Source organism: Corapipo altera, unplaced genomic scaffold (assembly GCF_003945725.1).
Source record: "Corapipo altera isolate COAL_440 unplaced genomic scaffold, ASM394572v1 60761, whole genome shotgun sequence".
In the NCBI taxonomy this organism is placed as follows: Eukaryota; Metazoa; Chordata; class Aves; order Passeriformes; family Pipridae; genus Corapipo; species Corapipo altera.
The window spans coordinates 1-15,443 of record NW_020885411.1 but is presented as its reverse complement, the minus strand read 5'-3'; the positions used below and the strand labels follow the sequence as shown (position 1 = coordinate 15,443).

At 45.7% G+C, this 15,443-nt stretch overlaps 1 protein-coding gene and 1 long non-coding RNA gene across 2 annotated transcripts; both read right to left on the bottom strand.

Annotated features, from left to right (window-relative positions):
- Positions 1–2,689: 2,689 nt before the first annotated feature.
- Positions 2,690–10,510, bottom strand: LOC113940479 (estradiol 17-beta-dehydrogenase 11-like). The gene is made up of 7 exons (XM_027631625.1): positions 10,181–10,510; positions 8,152–8,259; positions 7,401–7,532; positions 6,688–6,794; positions 5,055–5,192; positions 4,693–4,809; positions 2,690–3,206 (listed from the first exon to the last, which is right to left on the bottom strand). The coding sequence occupies exons 1-7, from the start codon at positions 10,388–10,390 to the stop codon at positions 3,119–3,121; spliced, it is 900 nt and encodes a 299-aa protein (XP_027487426.1). The 5' UTR covers positions 10,391–10,510; the 3' UTR covers positions 2,690–3,118.
- Positions 10,511–13,165: 2,655 nt separating this feature from the next.
- Positions 13,166–15,388, bottom strand: LOC113940480. The gene is made up of 2 exons (XR_003525446.1): positions 15,169–15,388; positions 13,166–13,682 (listed from the first exon to the last, which is right to left on the bottom strand). It is a non-coding gene; the product is annotated as an uncharacterized LOC113940480 (long non-coding RNA).
- Positions 15,389–15,443: the final 55 nt, after the last annotated feature.

Below are 15,443 nucleotides of genomic sequence, written 5' to 3'. Positions count from 1 at the left end.
GCGCCCGTCTCAGCGCTCACTGCTCGTCCTGTCCGTTCCCGGCAGGATCCACCCCCGCGCCGCCCGTCCCGGGCAGGGGGCGGGAGCCCGGGGGGCTGCTCCGCCCAGCCCCGCACGGAGCTCTCCGTGCCCGGGTGAGCGGTTCTTGTTCTTGTTTGTCGTCTGCAGCAGGTGCAGGAGGGACAGAACTGGCAATAAATTTGCTCATCCAGTTACCGGCAAAAGCACCTTGAAGTTCCCCTCAACTCTGTGTTGTGTGGCTCAAATCCTGCTTTGTGACTGTCCAGTCGCTCAGTTCCATGAGGTCCTTGAGTGGTTTTCTTCATGGTCCTTCCTTCCATTGGGTATCTGTCCATTGTCAGCAGACTTTGTCCCAATACCTTCCTCTTCCAGATCACTTAAAGAAAGCTGAATGAGACAAGTCCTTTCAACTTGTGGAACTCCATAGGTGAGGTCTTGCCTGGCTGCTCTCTTTTATTCTTTTTTCTAATTAGTGATTCATACTCAGACCTTTCATCTTATGCTATGGCTACTTAGTTTCCTCAAGTCCTTTGGAAAACAGCATTGACTGAGTGAATTGGGTCATCCTTATCTAATTGAGTCTAAAGCACACAACTTGCTTGTGTGTAAGGGTGTATTCAGAACCTTAACCAGAACAGGAGTGTTTATGGGAAATAGGAGAAAAGTAGTTTCAGGTGGTTTTTCCAGCTCCAACAATGTAACTGCATGGTCTTACTTGAAAAGGATTGCTGACCTTACTCCTCTGCTTTTCAGTTAGAAAACTAGATGTATCACAGTCATGTTCATAATTTTATTTAAGCATATTTTTAAGCTGCTTGGGGAAGAGTGAAGGTTTCATGAATATCTGTCAACTGACCAAAATCAGCCTCCAGTTAAGATTACAGTTCTTGAAAAGTACTGTTTTTGTCCTGGTGGTTTGGATGCATTGTTGCTAACCTTGTCTGTGAGAGACTGGGTAAGCTCCAGCAGAGCCATTCCAAGCTAGGCACTTCCTCCCTTCCTCTTGGAACTTCATTCTCTGCTTAATTAACACATCAGCATTTGGGCCCGACCCTAATTGCACGGCTCAGCGGTGCTGTCATTTTCCTGGCACAGGGCTCCAGTCAGTGCCGTGGCCAAAACAGTGAAGGCAGGCAGGGCATAGAACCATTGTCTCTAAGAGATACCTCAGCAGGAGGCAGAGCACAAGGCCAGAGTCACCAGCCTGACTCATTATGAGTCCTAAGCCAGGGTGTGAGATACCACTCTTCAAATTTGGGACTTGGCTGTAGGTGGCTATATGAAGCCTGCTCACATAGGCTCCTGCTGGGCACCAATAATGACCAGACTATGGGACAAGCTTCTGTTGGCTGCTGTGGCCAGAAAGAGAACTGAGAAGCCTGGGAAGCTTGATGAATCAATTCTGTCACTGGTGTTCAGGAGATGAAGGCTTAACTCCTTGCTTTTTATATGTTTCTTTATGCCAAGCAGAAGACTTGCAGCCATAGGAGACACAGAGAACAACTGCAGCCACATATGAAGTACTGCACAAGTTGCCCTGCCCAATAATTCCTCTGGGCTCTGAGAGACTAGACTAGATCTGGCAAGATGGGAGTGAATACAGTTTCCCTTTCCTTAGGACCAAGTATGCTGAGAAACAGACTCTGCAGGACAGCGCTGTCTGTCATTCCCTAGATGGATTTCTGTCTTCCAATTTAATGCTGGCATGAGAATCTGAATAATGCACAAGGCTAGTGGGAATGGTGTGCCAGGAGAAGCCAAATATCTTGTCTGATGTGTCCTACTGAAGCCAGTATGACAAGAGGGCCTAGTCATCGGGACATTGACTTGAATATCTCAGGGGTCTTTTTGTGCTTTTTCTTTGGAGTCACTGGACCATATTGCACGCTTTTCTGAAGAACCTGTTTACAGGACAACAAGAAATGCTCAGGTGAGCATGGAATCCAACTGTGCCAAAGGTGGCAGCATATTCAGGCCTCCCTCAGATGGCTGTGAGCCAGCAAGTCCCTGCAGTGGCTGGGAGTTACACAAGTAGCTGCACAGATAATCTGTGCTTCAAAGGGATCTTTGACCCGTGTTTCATCAGGTGCTGCTCTCTTGTACCACAGGCTGAAGGCCTTTGGGGATTTAACCTCCTGGTCAAGGTGGGTCCCATCAGATCAGGCCACTGGCTTGTCATGAGGAGCTGAGCGAAGGCTCATCTGGAGCCTTTTCCCGTGTACTCTCTTCCCTGGCACCCACCTTTAAGCCCTGGCCTTGGCCCCAGCCCTTGTGTGAGCTGTGCTGGTGGTGTGCCATGCCTGGCCCTGTACCTCATTGATCCTGATGTGACTTCCTGGTGTGACCATGGGACCTGCCTCATCCCTTGCAGCCTGGCCTGGTGGTTGGCAGGCTCTGGCTGACCCTTTTACTTTTGCACTTGCTCCACTGTCCTTTCTTGGACCTAGTTCCCATCTTCATTGCTGAGAGACACTTTTGGGTTAGAAAAATGTATTTATTTGAAATAAGGAGTGTTGATGGTGCTAAGGCATAATTGATAATCAATGTAATTAGGCATTACATTACAAACAAGGCTGTATTATTTCAATAATACAATTAATTAAAATAATTCAATAATACACATTACAAACACACATGAAACTGTAAGTGTTCATTAGAGCATATTTTCTTACATTTAAAAGATAAATTGAGGTGAAACAGGCCACCTACCTGCTGTATAAACTTTTTCTTGCAAGACGCTTTTGCTCAGGAATGAGTCCATGTTAACATATTTTCAGGCAATCCCTTGGCACTCAAATAGGCAGCTGTGCTGTCCCAAATACAGGCTTTGTGGGAATTCCTGTCTGCCTCAACACTACGAGACAGAGGCGATGTGACATACATTCAAAGCAGCCTTTCTAGCAAAGCATCTCTGCTTTGCTAACATTTCATATTATGCAGATATATTCCTGCTGCAGGTGTGGGATAAACCCTCCTGTGTGCTTGGAAATGGTAGCCTGGAAGCACCTGTCTTAGTTCTGTATCAAACCAGCTGAACTACCCTCAGCACACGTTGTTTTCACTCATGCCACTGCAAAACGAGAATCAATTCTTGGCTTCACTGGGTGCTTCTCTGCCCAATGATTGCATCAAACTTTGGAACCGTGAGCTTCTTCAGAACATTCAGGGCACGTTCTGGAAACACCCTGAAAGAGAAAATAACATGAAATTAAGCATGAGATAGAAACTTAAATTATGGGAAAAAGTGGCACTGGAGGTGAGGGAAGAGTGGTCTGGGAGCAGAATGCATACACATATATGGACTGAGACTAAGTCTTAAACTGGGCGTTATTTCCAAAGAACACATAGCTCTCATCAATCTCTGACTAATTAAACTCCAGTCCCAGCCAAGTCTTGTTAGGACAGTTCCAATGCTGGGTATATGCTGGGCAGTATTTGGGTTGCAATACTGCTGGAGGATCCAGGAAGGCTCAATATTGTACAGATATAGGTGTGTATTACGTGCTTCATGCTCTGAAAAGCAGCAGGTCTAAGGAAGGATGAGATGTTAAAACTGAGGTGCAGTTTCCTCTCCTAGGATTCTTTCTCTTAAGAGTTATATGTCTCTGTCCCCCTGTCCCAAATTAAGACAGAAAAGCAAAGTTACCCTAAGGGCTTTGACAGCATTAGTTTTGATTTGTCGATGCTTCTGCAGACTTGCACTGTCAGCAAGCAGCTCTTGGAGATGCAAAAAACTGAAAAACTTTCCCACTGTCTGTTGTTGGGTTTTGCAAATAAGATATTACCAAGTGTTTCATGAAATACTAAAGCATTTAAATGAGACGTTCACTTAGTTGTTCTGACGTAAATTACAGATTTGGAACTTGAGCTCTGATAACAACACCTCCTCAGCAGAGCAGCTACACTGAATATTAAAGACGTGTGAGAGGAAAAATCTTGCTTTACATGGCAGAGAGCAGTAGAGCCCATTTGAAGCAAAGTCCCCAGCCTCCATGACCTCAATCTTTGGTGCTGACATGAAGAAACAAACACTAATAAGCAGCAGGTCCTCAGCTCTTTCTGGAATGATGCTGATTCAGAGAAACTGCTGTTTGCAAGCCCAAGGAAAATCATGATCTCTGAGGAAAAGGTGTTCTGTTCTCCCTCTGCTTCCTTATTGGCCTGTAGAATAGTTGAGCTCTTCACTGAGAACAGTTATCTGCAGCAAGTGGATTAGAAGGACCTATGAGAGGGCTCCAAAAAATCTTTGTGTGTGTTCTCGTTAGAAAGAACAACTGCTATTTCATTACCTTGTGATGTGTTCTTCTCATACTACAATATTTTAGATGGCTGGTTGTTTAATACATTATACTGTCTCCTGAAGACAATTACACATTATCTAGTTGCTATAGGCACACTGATGTCAAATCTGGATTAATAAGTATAACAATGTCCAATACTGAATATAAAATAAATGAAACTGGGCTGAATGTAAACTACTTCTGTGCAGCTGTCATTTCAGGGTTTCCCTATGCTGCCAAACTATATCTTTTAATATCACGAGTGCAAAATGCAGTTTCCCATAAAATTAAATTGATCTTCATTCAGATGTTACAAGTTTGATCTTCATATACTCAGGTTGTAAGCATTGTTGTTTCCACCCCCACTTTTTCATTTTCTTTTGCTACTTACATTTCAGAAAGCAAAGCAATATTTAGCTGTGGTGGAACAAAAACCATTTTCTGGTTGGTCACTATTCCTTCCATCAGAGCCTCTACAACCTCTTCAGTCTCCAAAATCTTTCCAATCCTGTAAAGGAAAGCACACATGTAAGAGCTGTGGTGGTAGAAAGGGGTAGTACAAGCTTCACAAGGATGCTTCACATATGCACAAACTCGGGTAATTCAAATGCAGCCATTATGTGGGTTAAAGGACACTTCTTTAGACAATTATACACACTGTTATTACACAGTCAGTTGCAATAGAAGGCCTGAAGCTGGGGATATTATGCAGTGCCCTGGTGCAAAGAAGGAAGGACAGGAACGCAGAGTTACCTTGTACTGGGGTTTTTGACAAATCCAGTGTTTATAAAAACCGGACAAAGGCACGTGGTTTTTATTCCGTCCTTTCCCAGGGTAGACAGTTCCTCTGTCAGAGCTTTATGAAATCCAACTGCAGCAAACTTGCTTGAGCTGCAGGAGGGGAAAAAAGCACAAATTAGAAGGCATAAATAGTATTTCTAACTCTCTACAACCGTAAATGGCCTAAACAATCATACAGTACAGGCTGGGAGGCAAAAAAAAAAACCCAACCAAATAATGTAATCCATCTGAGAGACAGGGCAAGGACTAATTCTAATTTCCCATGTGCCAGGATGTAGCGCTGGATTAGATATTGCAGCTTGGGGAGTAGTTGTGGAATGCACAGCAGATGTCTCAAAAAAAGTCACCTTGGTTTCAAACAGACTAAGGAAATCTTAGAAAACAATAACTAATGTGCATTGATAGACAGACATTCTGATTTATCCATGTGAGAAGATTCGTAGAAAGAATGCAGCCTGAATCTCTAAAATTAAGAAGGACAGGCAGGGTGGGAAAGAAGATTAACCCTCTACTGCTTCTTATACCATATGGGACCATCTTGTAACAGTTGTGTGTGACTTCTGAAATAGAGGAGCATTATGCAAGCAAAACTGAGGAACAATGTGCCACAGAAATAGATGTGTGCCTCTAGTTTAAGTCAATGCCAAGGAAAGGAAAACGAGAGAATCAGTTTATTGACGGTTATTAATTTGGACAGTCATCCCACTAAAATCCCTGGCTGGGGAGTTCTCACATTGCCAGCAGGGAGTGATTCTCTAAGAAAGAGTGTTCCCAGGGGAAGACTGCTGCACCTGGAGCTGCTGTTATAGAAGGCTAGATGTGATGCAGAATGACAATATGCAATCCAATAGGTTTGATGTGCATGCACCATGATTTTCCCGACATGTTTCAAGTAAAAAAGTAATTTTATGTCATGATGGCAGAAGACTGGGGGGAAGGTCAGCAGGGTAGACATAATGGTGGGAATCTGTTATAGAATAAGATGAACAGGCAGATGAGTCTTAGCCTTAAGCTGAGGCAGGAAAGACTCAGATTAAATATTAGAAAATTTTTCTCACTACTGGAGTGGTCAGGCACTGGAATAGGTTGCCCAAGGAGGTGGTGGAGTCACATCCCTGCAGGTGTTTAAGACGTCTCTGGATGTAGCGCTGGGTGATGTGGTTTAGAGGTTTGGGGATTGCAGCGGTAATGTTGGGTTCACAGTTGGAATTCATGATCATAAGGGTCCCTTCCAACCTCGATGATTCTACTTCTATACACTACAGTCACTGCCACAAAGGTAAAAGGATCAAAAACTACTCACTAGGGGTTTACTTGACAACTCTACAACAAATCACAGAATCACTATGTTGTAAGGAGAAGGGAGAAGGATACCTTTTTTGCTAAGCAAAAGTCTGGATCGGTGATGACGAGAAAACAGGAGAAAATCTTTCATTAGTTGATGTGTCAAATGATTTTTCTTTCATACAAGCATTGCACCTGATTCAGTCAGAGCTAATAACTTGGTATTTTCTGATGGAGAAGAAACGATTAAAAATTAAAAAAAAAAAAAAAAGAAGCGAGCTGACTAAAAAAAATCACTTACCAATAAGCCACCATGAAAGAAGTCCCAAAATGACCTGCTGCCGAAGCCACCGTGACAATGTGCCCATAGTTGTTGTTCATCATGGCTGGCAGAAAAGCTCTTGTCGTCTTCAAAGTAAGTCAAGAGGCAAAAATGCAGGGGGCAGGAAGGAAGAGAAGAACAATGTTTTCTTAGGCATATTCAGCACTGACCCTGAATATCAGTCATTAAGAGACTAATGCTTTGTGCTGCACAGCACCTCACAATCTGAGAGCCCCAGGGATACCTGTTCTCTGATCAGCTGGTGCATCCGGCAACCTGCTCTGCAAATGTTTCAGGAAGTCTGAAGCTATAAACAGGATCTCGTTTTCACATCTTTTCTCTGCTGCTTTTTAGGTTCCAGGTCTCACCGGCAATGCTGAGAGTGTCTCACCCCCAGCACGTACAATAAAACACATGTCAACCTGCAGCTTCTCTTCAGCTGCAAACAAATACTGCTTAACAGCTGAACCCCCCCCACTCTGTAAGCCCCAGTACAGCTCTGACACATGCTGCACATGAGGCTGTCACCAGCCTGCTCAGATCAGCAAGAGGCTGTTCAAGTTTCCCAAGGGTGCCCCTGTGCTGTACACATCCAAATAGCACTTTGGTAACTCACTGGTAATAAACGTTACTTTAAATAGGTCTCCTCAATGGGTATGCCCTGGAGGTATGGAGATGGTAGTGGCCCTTACCCACATGTGAGCCAGGATGTTGACTTCAAACATTCTTTCTATCTGATGGTCCTGAGTTGAGAGCAGGTCTGCAGCTGTGATCACACCAGCATTGTTCACCAGGATGGTCACATCCCCAATTTCCTTTTTCACCTTTTGGAGCAAAACAAAGGCCCAGAAGTGTGTCTGTCATTCATTATATAAAAACCCCAAATAAAAAAATGCAAGGCTGCAGAAGATGAGCAATAATTAATTTATTTCTTACCATTATTTCTTTTATGGAGAGGAAGATCACAGTACCTTTCTAGATGTGGCAGAAACTGTGAGGTAATTACCATGAGATCTAGTTTAGATCTGATTCTTCTCCCTTAAATAATTACTGCCAAAATTTATTGTCTTCCACACATTGCGCACACACACAGTTTGGACTGTGTAGTCACAGCTGGGACTAGGGAGGTACAGACAGTTTTGAGCCAGCTGGACCATAACCTTTACAATAAAATGTTTCATATGTCCTCAGTGCTGCCTGTGTTTCTTCAGAGGCTGGAACTCTCCAGAGCAAACCTGGCAGTGAGGAATGATACCCTGGAGCCTCACTAAAGGGTGTGATCTTGGAAATGCCTCACCACTCTGTGTACAGAGAGCAGCGAGGAGTGGGGAGGTTCCAAGGCCTTCCATGATTTGCGTGCAATGTCTCTTCTCCAGCTGTCCCGGCTTTTCTGGAAATGGAGCGTGTTTGGGTGAGCCTCTGTCCATGCCCCTGCTGCCCTACCTTCTCTGCAGCGCTGTAGATCTCCTCCCGTTTGCTGCAGTCCACCACGAAGGTTTCAACAGTGGCCCCCAGACCCTTGCATTCTGCTGCCGTCTCCTCAACGCCGTGCTGGAAGGGGCAGAAAAGAAAGACACTCTTGCACAACTGTGCCCTGCTGAAGATGTCTCTTAATTGTGTCACCACTGCCAGGCCCCCGCACAACTGTGCCCTGCCCACGTGTTGCTGCTGAGGCACCTCAGCAGAGCAGTTACAGCCTGGAGACATCTCTTAACTGTGCAAACACAGCCACACCCCATGGTTACCCAGGGACAGAGCTGTAGATGGGGTCCTTGAGAGGACAGGTATTCCAGCCTTAAATTTTGGACCAGCCTAGAGGGACTGCCAGAAAGGCAATGTGGCAACAAGAGGGAGTTTGCCTTGGTAAGGCACATGTAACTAGGCTGCAGAAAGGGGGCACACAGTGCCTATCACAGCACAGCAGGGAGACACTGTGAGTGTAAACAGAACTCTTAAAACACAGGCCTGTCTGACACTTTGAGATATGAAAAGTGGTTTCTATGTATTCACAGACTAGGTGTAAGAAAAGAGGTGCCTTCCACAGTGCAAAATGGAATTTCAGGAATGGCTTTTGATACGCACAGAACAGAAGCTTCCCTAAGTCATTACATCAACCCAGTAAGACAGGGCAGAAGTGACTAGGGTGTAGCCTTGTCCTCAGGCGCCAGGGGACCTGTGCAGTGAAAGGCCCCAGGTCACAAATAGCCTGGGACAGCTCAGCACCTGACATCACCTGTGCAGGTCCCTGCAGTGGGTGATTGGGCAGCTGCCCTCAGTCCTGGCTGCTGCTTAAGGCTGAGAGCCCCCAGGAAGGAGGCCTTGGACTAGGCAGCTGGACTGGAGAAGCATAGTCCTAAATCCTCTGGAATCCACCATTCCTTTGGTATCGTATATCAGTTCCTCCTTACACCCACCCTTACAGTCTATTTCCCAGCACCACAGCCAGGTGTCGCTCGCTACTAAATTTATTCCTTAATCCCTGAATTCCATCCAGAGAACATGGACAATGCTCTCCTTTGCTGTAGCCCTGTACACATCAGAAGAGCAGTGCTGTGCCTCCTGCCACACCTCCAGTGTCTGGTCTTAGCCATAATGGGCAGCACGAACAAACACTGAAAATGTTCTACAGTACCTTCCCTGTTTATACAACCCCTTATCCTTGGTCTTGGATTTTGTGGGGGTTTCTTTGTTTGTTTGTAGTGGGCTGGGTTTTGTTTTTGCAGCTTCAGGACCACAGGATGAACTCCTCTCCTGACCCACTGTGTCAGAAACCTTTCCCACTCTCTGCTCTCCAACCTCTCACCCTCTCTGTACAGCTGCTTGCACCTACACACACTTGGCCTTGATCCCTACTGACTGCCAAGATGCACATTTGTACCTGTCCATCCTCCACTTGCCAAGGTCTTTTTGCGTTCCAGTCAAATTATCTGAAACACTTTGGGCCAGTATGAACATTCAGCAAGGAGCCATCTACACTTGTAGCTGCCCCAGAGGGCAGCAGGGCTCACACCCAGCTCAGCACAGCAATGCTGTCGATACGAGTAAAGAGAAAACACACCCTCCAGCAATGTATGCAAAACGCCTGAGGCCAGAGACGCTCAGCGGAGGCAAACCTGCTCCTCAGTGGAAGCAGGCTGCTGGTCTCGGCGTGCTCCGCCTGCCAGCCCGGGCAGCGGTTCCAGCAGCAGCTCTCGGAGCACGCACTTCCCTCTCGCAGGGGCTCTGCCAGGCGGTGCCTGCTCCCTCGCTGAGCAGTGCCGAGGAACTGCGGGACCCAGAGCCCTCCATCCTCTGCTGCCAGCGGGGCCAAACCCTCTCCTGGCGCTCAGCGGGCCAGTCAGAGCCGGCCGTGAGCCGACGGCAGCGGAGGGGGAAGGAGCTGCTGTGGATGCAACCTGACGATGCCCTTCTTACGCTCTTGAACCCCATCGGGCTCGGAGGTGAAGGAGTGAGGACACAGCTGTGCCATTACCTTGCTGATGTCCCAGAGGACCAGCCTGCTCTGGCGCTTGGCGAACTCGAGGGCGGTCGCTCTGCCGACGCCATGGCCAGCACCCGTGATGAGCACAAGCTCTCCGCTGACAGACTTCCTCCTCACGGGGACAAACAGCTTCACAAAAGCCTCCAGGTAGGAGTAGACGAGCGTGCCCAGGAACAGAAAAGTTTCCACAAACAGATTCATTGTTTTTTTCCGAGGGTCGTTTGATGGCCGAACTGAACTTTTATCTCTTTTGACGGGGACGTGGGTTGTTGATTTACCAGCTGCCCGCGCCCGTCTCAGCGCTCACTGCTCGTCCTGTCCGTTCCCGGCAGGATCCACCCCCGCGCCGCCCGTCCCGGGCAGGGGGCGGGAGCCCGGGGGGCTGCTCCGCCCAGCCCCGCACGGAGCTCTCCGTGCCCGGGTGAGCGGTTCTTGTTCTTGTTTGTCGTCTGCAGCAGGTGCAGGAGGGACAGAACTGGCAATAAATTTGCTCATCCAGTTACCGGCAAAAGCACCTTGAAGTTCCCCTCAACTCTGTGTTGTGTGGCTCAAATCCTGCTTTGTGACTGTCCAGTCGCTCAGTTCCATGAGGTCCTTGAGTGGTTTTCTTCATGGTCCTTCCTTCCATTGGGTATCTGTCCATTGTCAGCAGACTTTGTCCCAATACCTTCCTCTTCCAGATCACTTAAAGAAAGCTGAATGAGACAAGTCCTTTCAACTTGTGGAACTCCATAGGTGAGGTCTTGCCTGGCTGCTCTCTTTTATTCTTTTTTCTAATTAGTGATTCATACTCAGACCTTTCATCTTATGCTATGGCTACTTAGTTTCCTCAAGTCCTTTGGAAAACAGCATTGACTGAGTGAATTGGGTCATCCTTATCTAATTGAGTCTAAAGCACACAACTTGCTTGTGTGTAAGGGTGTATTCAGAACCTTAACCAGAACAGGAGTGTTTATGGGAAATAGGAGAAAAGTAGTTTCAGGTGGTTTTTCCAGCTCCAACAATGTAACTGCATGGTCTTACTTGAAAAGGATTGCTGACCTTACTCCTCTGCTTTTCAGTTAGAAAACTAGATGTATCACAGTCATGTTCATAATTTTATTTAAGCATATTTTTAAGCTGCTTGGGGAAGAGTGAAGGTTTCATGAATATCTGTCAACTGACCAAAATCAGCCTCCAGTTAAGATTACAGTTCTTGAAAAGTACTGTTTTTGTCCTGGTGGTTTGGATGCATTGTTGCTAACCTTGTCTGTGAGAGACTGGGTAAGCTCCAGCAGAGCCATTCCAAGCTAGGCACTTCCTCCCTTCCTCTTGGAACTTCATTCTCTGCTTAATTAACACATCAGCATTTGGGCCCGACCCTAATTGCACGGCTCAGCGGTGCTGTCATTTTCCTGGCACAGGGCTCCAGTCAGTGCCGTGGCCAAAACAGTGAAGGCAGGCAGGGCATAGAACCATTGTCTCTAAGAGATACCTCAGCAGGAGGCAGAGCACAAGGCCAGAGTCACCAGCCTGACTCATTATGAGTCCTAAGCCAGGGTGTGAGATACCACTCTTCAAATTTGGGACTTGGCTGTAGGTGGCTATATGAAGCCTGCTCACATAGGCTCCTGCTGGGCACCAATAATGACCAGACTATGGGACAAGCTTCTGTTGGCTGCTGTGGCCAGAAAGAGAACTGAGAAGCCTGGGAAGCTTGATGAATCAATTCTGTCACTGGTGTTCAGGAGATGAAGGCTTAACTCCTTGCTTTTTATATGTTTCTTTATGCCAAGCAGAAGACTTGCAGCCATAGGAGACACAGAGAACAACTGCAGCCACATATGAAGTACTGCACAAGTTGCCCTGCCCAATAATTCCTCTGGGCTCTGAGAGACTAGACTAGATCTGGCAAGATGGGAGTGAATACAGTTTCCCTTTCCTTAGGACCAAGTATGCTGAGAAACAGACTCTGCAGGACAGCGCTGTCTGTCATTCCCTAGATGGATTTCTGTCTTCCAATTTAATGCTGGCATGAGAATCTGAATAATGCACAAGGCTAGTGGGAATGGTGTGCCAGGAGAAGCCAAATATCTTGTCTGATGTGTCCTACTGAAGCCAGTATGACAAGAGGGCCTAGTCATCGGGACATTGACTTGAATATCTCAGGGGTCTTTTTGTGCTTTTTCTTTGGAGTCACTGGACCATATTGCACGCTTTTCTGAAGAACCTGTTTACAGGACAACAAGAAATGCTCAGGTGAGCATGGAATCCAACTGTGCCAAAGGTGGCAGCATATTCAGGCCTCCCTCAGATGGCTGTGAGCCAGCAAGTCCCTGCAGTGGCTGGGAGTTACACAAGTAGCTGCACAGATAATCTGTGCTTCAAAGGGATCTTTGACCCGTGTTTCATCAGGTGCTGCTCTCTTGTACCACAGGCTGAAGGCCTTTGGGGATTTAACCTCCTGGTCAAGGTGGGTCCCATCAGATCAGGCCACTGGCTTGTCATGAGGAGCTGAGCGAAGGCTCATCTGGAGCCTTTTCCCGTGTACTCTCTTCCCTGGCACCCACCTTTAAGCCCTGGCCTTGGCCCCAGCCCTTGTGTGAGCTGTGCTGGTGGTGTGCCATGCCTGGCCCTGTACCTCATTGATCCTGATGTGACTTCCTGGTGTGACCATGGGACCTGCCTCATCCCTTGCAGCCTGGCCTGGTGGTTGGCAGGCTCTGGCTGACCCTTTTACTTTTGCACTTGCTCCACTGTCCTTTCTTGGACCTAGTTCCCATCTTCATTGCTGAGAGACACTTTTGGGTTAGAAAAATGTATTTATTTGAAATAAGGAGTGTTGATGGTGCTAAGGCATAATTGATAATCAATGTAATTAGGCATTACATTACAAACAAGGCTGTATTATTTCAATAATACAATTAATTAAAATAATTCAATAATACACATTACAAACACACATGAAACTGTAAGTGTTCATTAGAGCATATTTTCTTACATTTAAAAGATAAATTGAGGTGAAACAGGCCACCTACCTGCTGTATAAACTTTTTCTTGCAAGACGCTTTTGCTCAGGAATGAGTCCATGTTAACATATTTTCAGGCAATCCCTTGGCACTCAAATAGGCAGCTGTGCTGTCCCAAATACAGGCTTTGTGGGAATTCCTGTCTGCCTCAACACTACGAGACAGAGGCGATGTGACATACATTCAAAGCAGCCTTTCTAGCAAAGCATCTCTGCTTTGCTAACATTTCATATTATGCAGATATATTCCTGCTGCAGGTGTGGGATAAACCCTCCTGTGTGCTTGGAAATGGTAGCCTGGAAGCACCTGTCTTAGTTCTGTATCAAACCAGCTGAACTACCCTCAGCACACGTTGTTTTCACTCATGCCACTGCAAAACGAGAATCAATTCTTGGCTTCACTGGGTGCTTCTCTGCCCAATGATTGCATCAAACTTTGGAACCGTGAGCTTCTTCAGAACATTCAGGGCACGTTCTGGAAACACCCTGAAAGAGAAAATAACATGAAATTAAGCATGAGATAGAAACTTAAATTATGGGAAAAAGTGGCACTGGAGGTGAGGGAAGAGTGGTCTGGGAGCAGAATGCATACACATATATGGACTGAGACTAAGTCTTAAACTGGGCGTTATTTCCAAAGAACACATAGCTCTCATCAATCTCTGACTAATTAAACTCCAGTCCCAGCCAAGTCTTGTTAGGACAGTTCCAATGCTGGGTATATGCTGGGCAGTATTTGGGTTGCAATACTGCTGGAGGATCCAGGAAGGCTCAATATTGTACAGATATAGGTGTGTATTACGTGCTTCATGCTCTGAAAAGCAGCAGGTCTAAGGAAGGATGAGATGTTAAAACTGAGGTGCAGTTTCCTCTCCTAGGATTCTTTCTCTTAAGAGTTATATGTCTCTGTCCCCCTGTCCCAAATTAAGACAGAAAAGCAAAGTTACCCTAAGGGCTTTGACAGCATTAGTTTTGATTTGTCGATGCTTCTGCAGACTTGCACTGTCAGCAAGCAGCTCTTGGAGATGCAAAAAACTGAAAAACTTTCCCACTGTCTGTTGTTGGGTTTTGCAAATAAGATATTACCAAGTGTTTCATGAAATACTAAAGCATTTAAATGAGACGTTCACTTAGTTGTTCTGACGTAAATTACAGATTTGGAACTTGAGCTCTGATAACAACACCTCCTCAGCAGAGCAGCTACACTGAATATTAAAGACGTGTGAGAGGAAAAATCTTGCTTTACATGGCAGAGAGCAGTAGAGCCCATTTGAAGCAAAGTCCCCAGCCTCCATGACCTCAATCTTTGGTGCTGACATGAAGAAACAAACACTAATAAGCAGCAGGTCCTCAGCTCTTTCTGGAATGATGCTGATTCAGAGAAACTGCTGTTTGCAAGCCCAAGGAAAATCATGATCTCTGAGGAAAAGGTGTTCTGTTCTCCCTCTGCTTCCTTATTGGCCTGTAGAATAGTTGAGCTCTTCACTGAGAACAGTTATCTGCAGCAAGTGGATTAGAAGGACCTATGAGAGGGCTCCAAAAAATCTTTGTGTGTGTTCTCGTTAGAAAGAACAACTGCTATTTCATTACCTTGTGATGTGTTCTTCTCATACTACAATATTTTAGATGGCTGGTTGTTTAATACATTATACTGTCTCCTGAAGACAATTACACATTATCTAGTTGCTATAGGCACACTGATGTCAAATCTGGATTAATAAGTATAACAATGTCCAATACTGAATATAAAATAAATGAAACTGGGCTGAATGTAAACTACTTCTGTGCAGCTGTCATTTCAGGGTTTCCCTATGCTGCCAAACTATATCTTTTAATATCACGAGTGCAAAATGCAGTTTCCCATAAAATTAAATTGATCTTCATTCAGATGTTACAAGTTTGATCTTCATATACTCAGGTTGTAAGCATTGTTGTTTCCACCCCCACTTTTTCATTTTCTTTTGCTACTTACATTTCAGAAAGCAAAGCAATATTTAGCTGTGGTGGAACAAAAACCATTTTCTGGTTGGTCACTATTCCTTCCATCAGAGCCTCTACAACCTCTTCAGTCTCCAAAATCTTTCCAATCCTGTAAAGGAAAGCACACATGTAAGAGCTGTGGTGGTAGAAAGGGGTAGTACAAGCTTCACAAGGATGCTTCACATATGCACAAACTCGGGTAATTCAAATGCAGCCATTATGTGGGTTAAAGGACACTTCTTTAGACAATTATACACACTGTTATTA

Bases quoted from the DNA above. Each gene is read 5' to 3' on its own strand.
- LOC113940479 (XM_027631625.1), bottom strand. From the start codon at position 10,390: ATGAATCTGTTTGTGGAAACTTTTCTGTTCCTGGGCACGCTCGTCTAC. The intron at 5,193-6,687 runs GTAAGTGATTTT...CCCCTCCTGCAG, and splicing joins TCTTTCATGGTGGCTTATTG to CTCAAGCAAGTTTGCTGCAG. The intron at 4,810-5,054 runs GTAACTCTGCGT...TTTCCTTTACAG, and splicing joins GTCAAAAACCCCAGTACAAG to GATTGGAAAGATTTTGGAGA.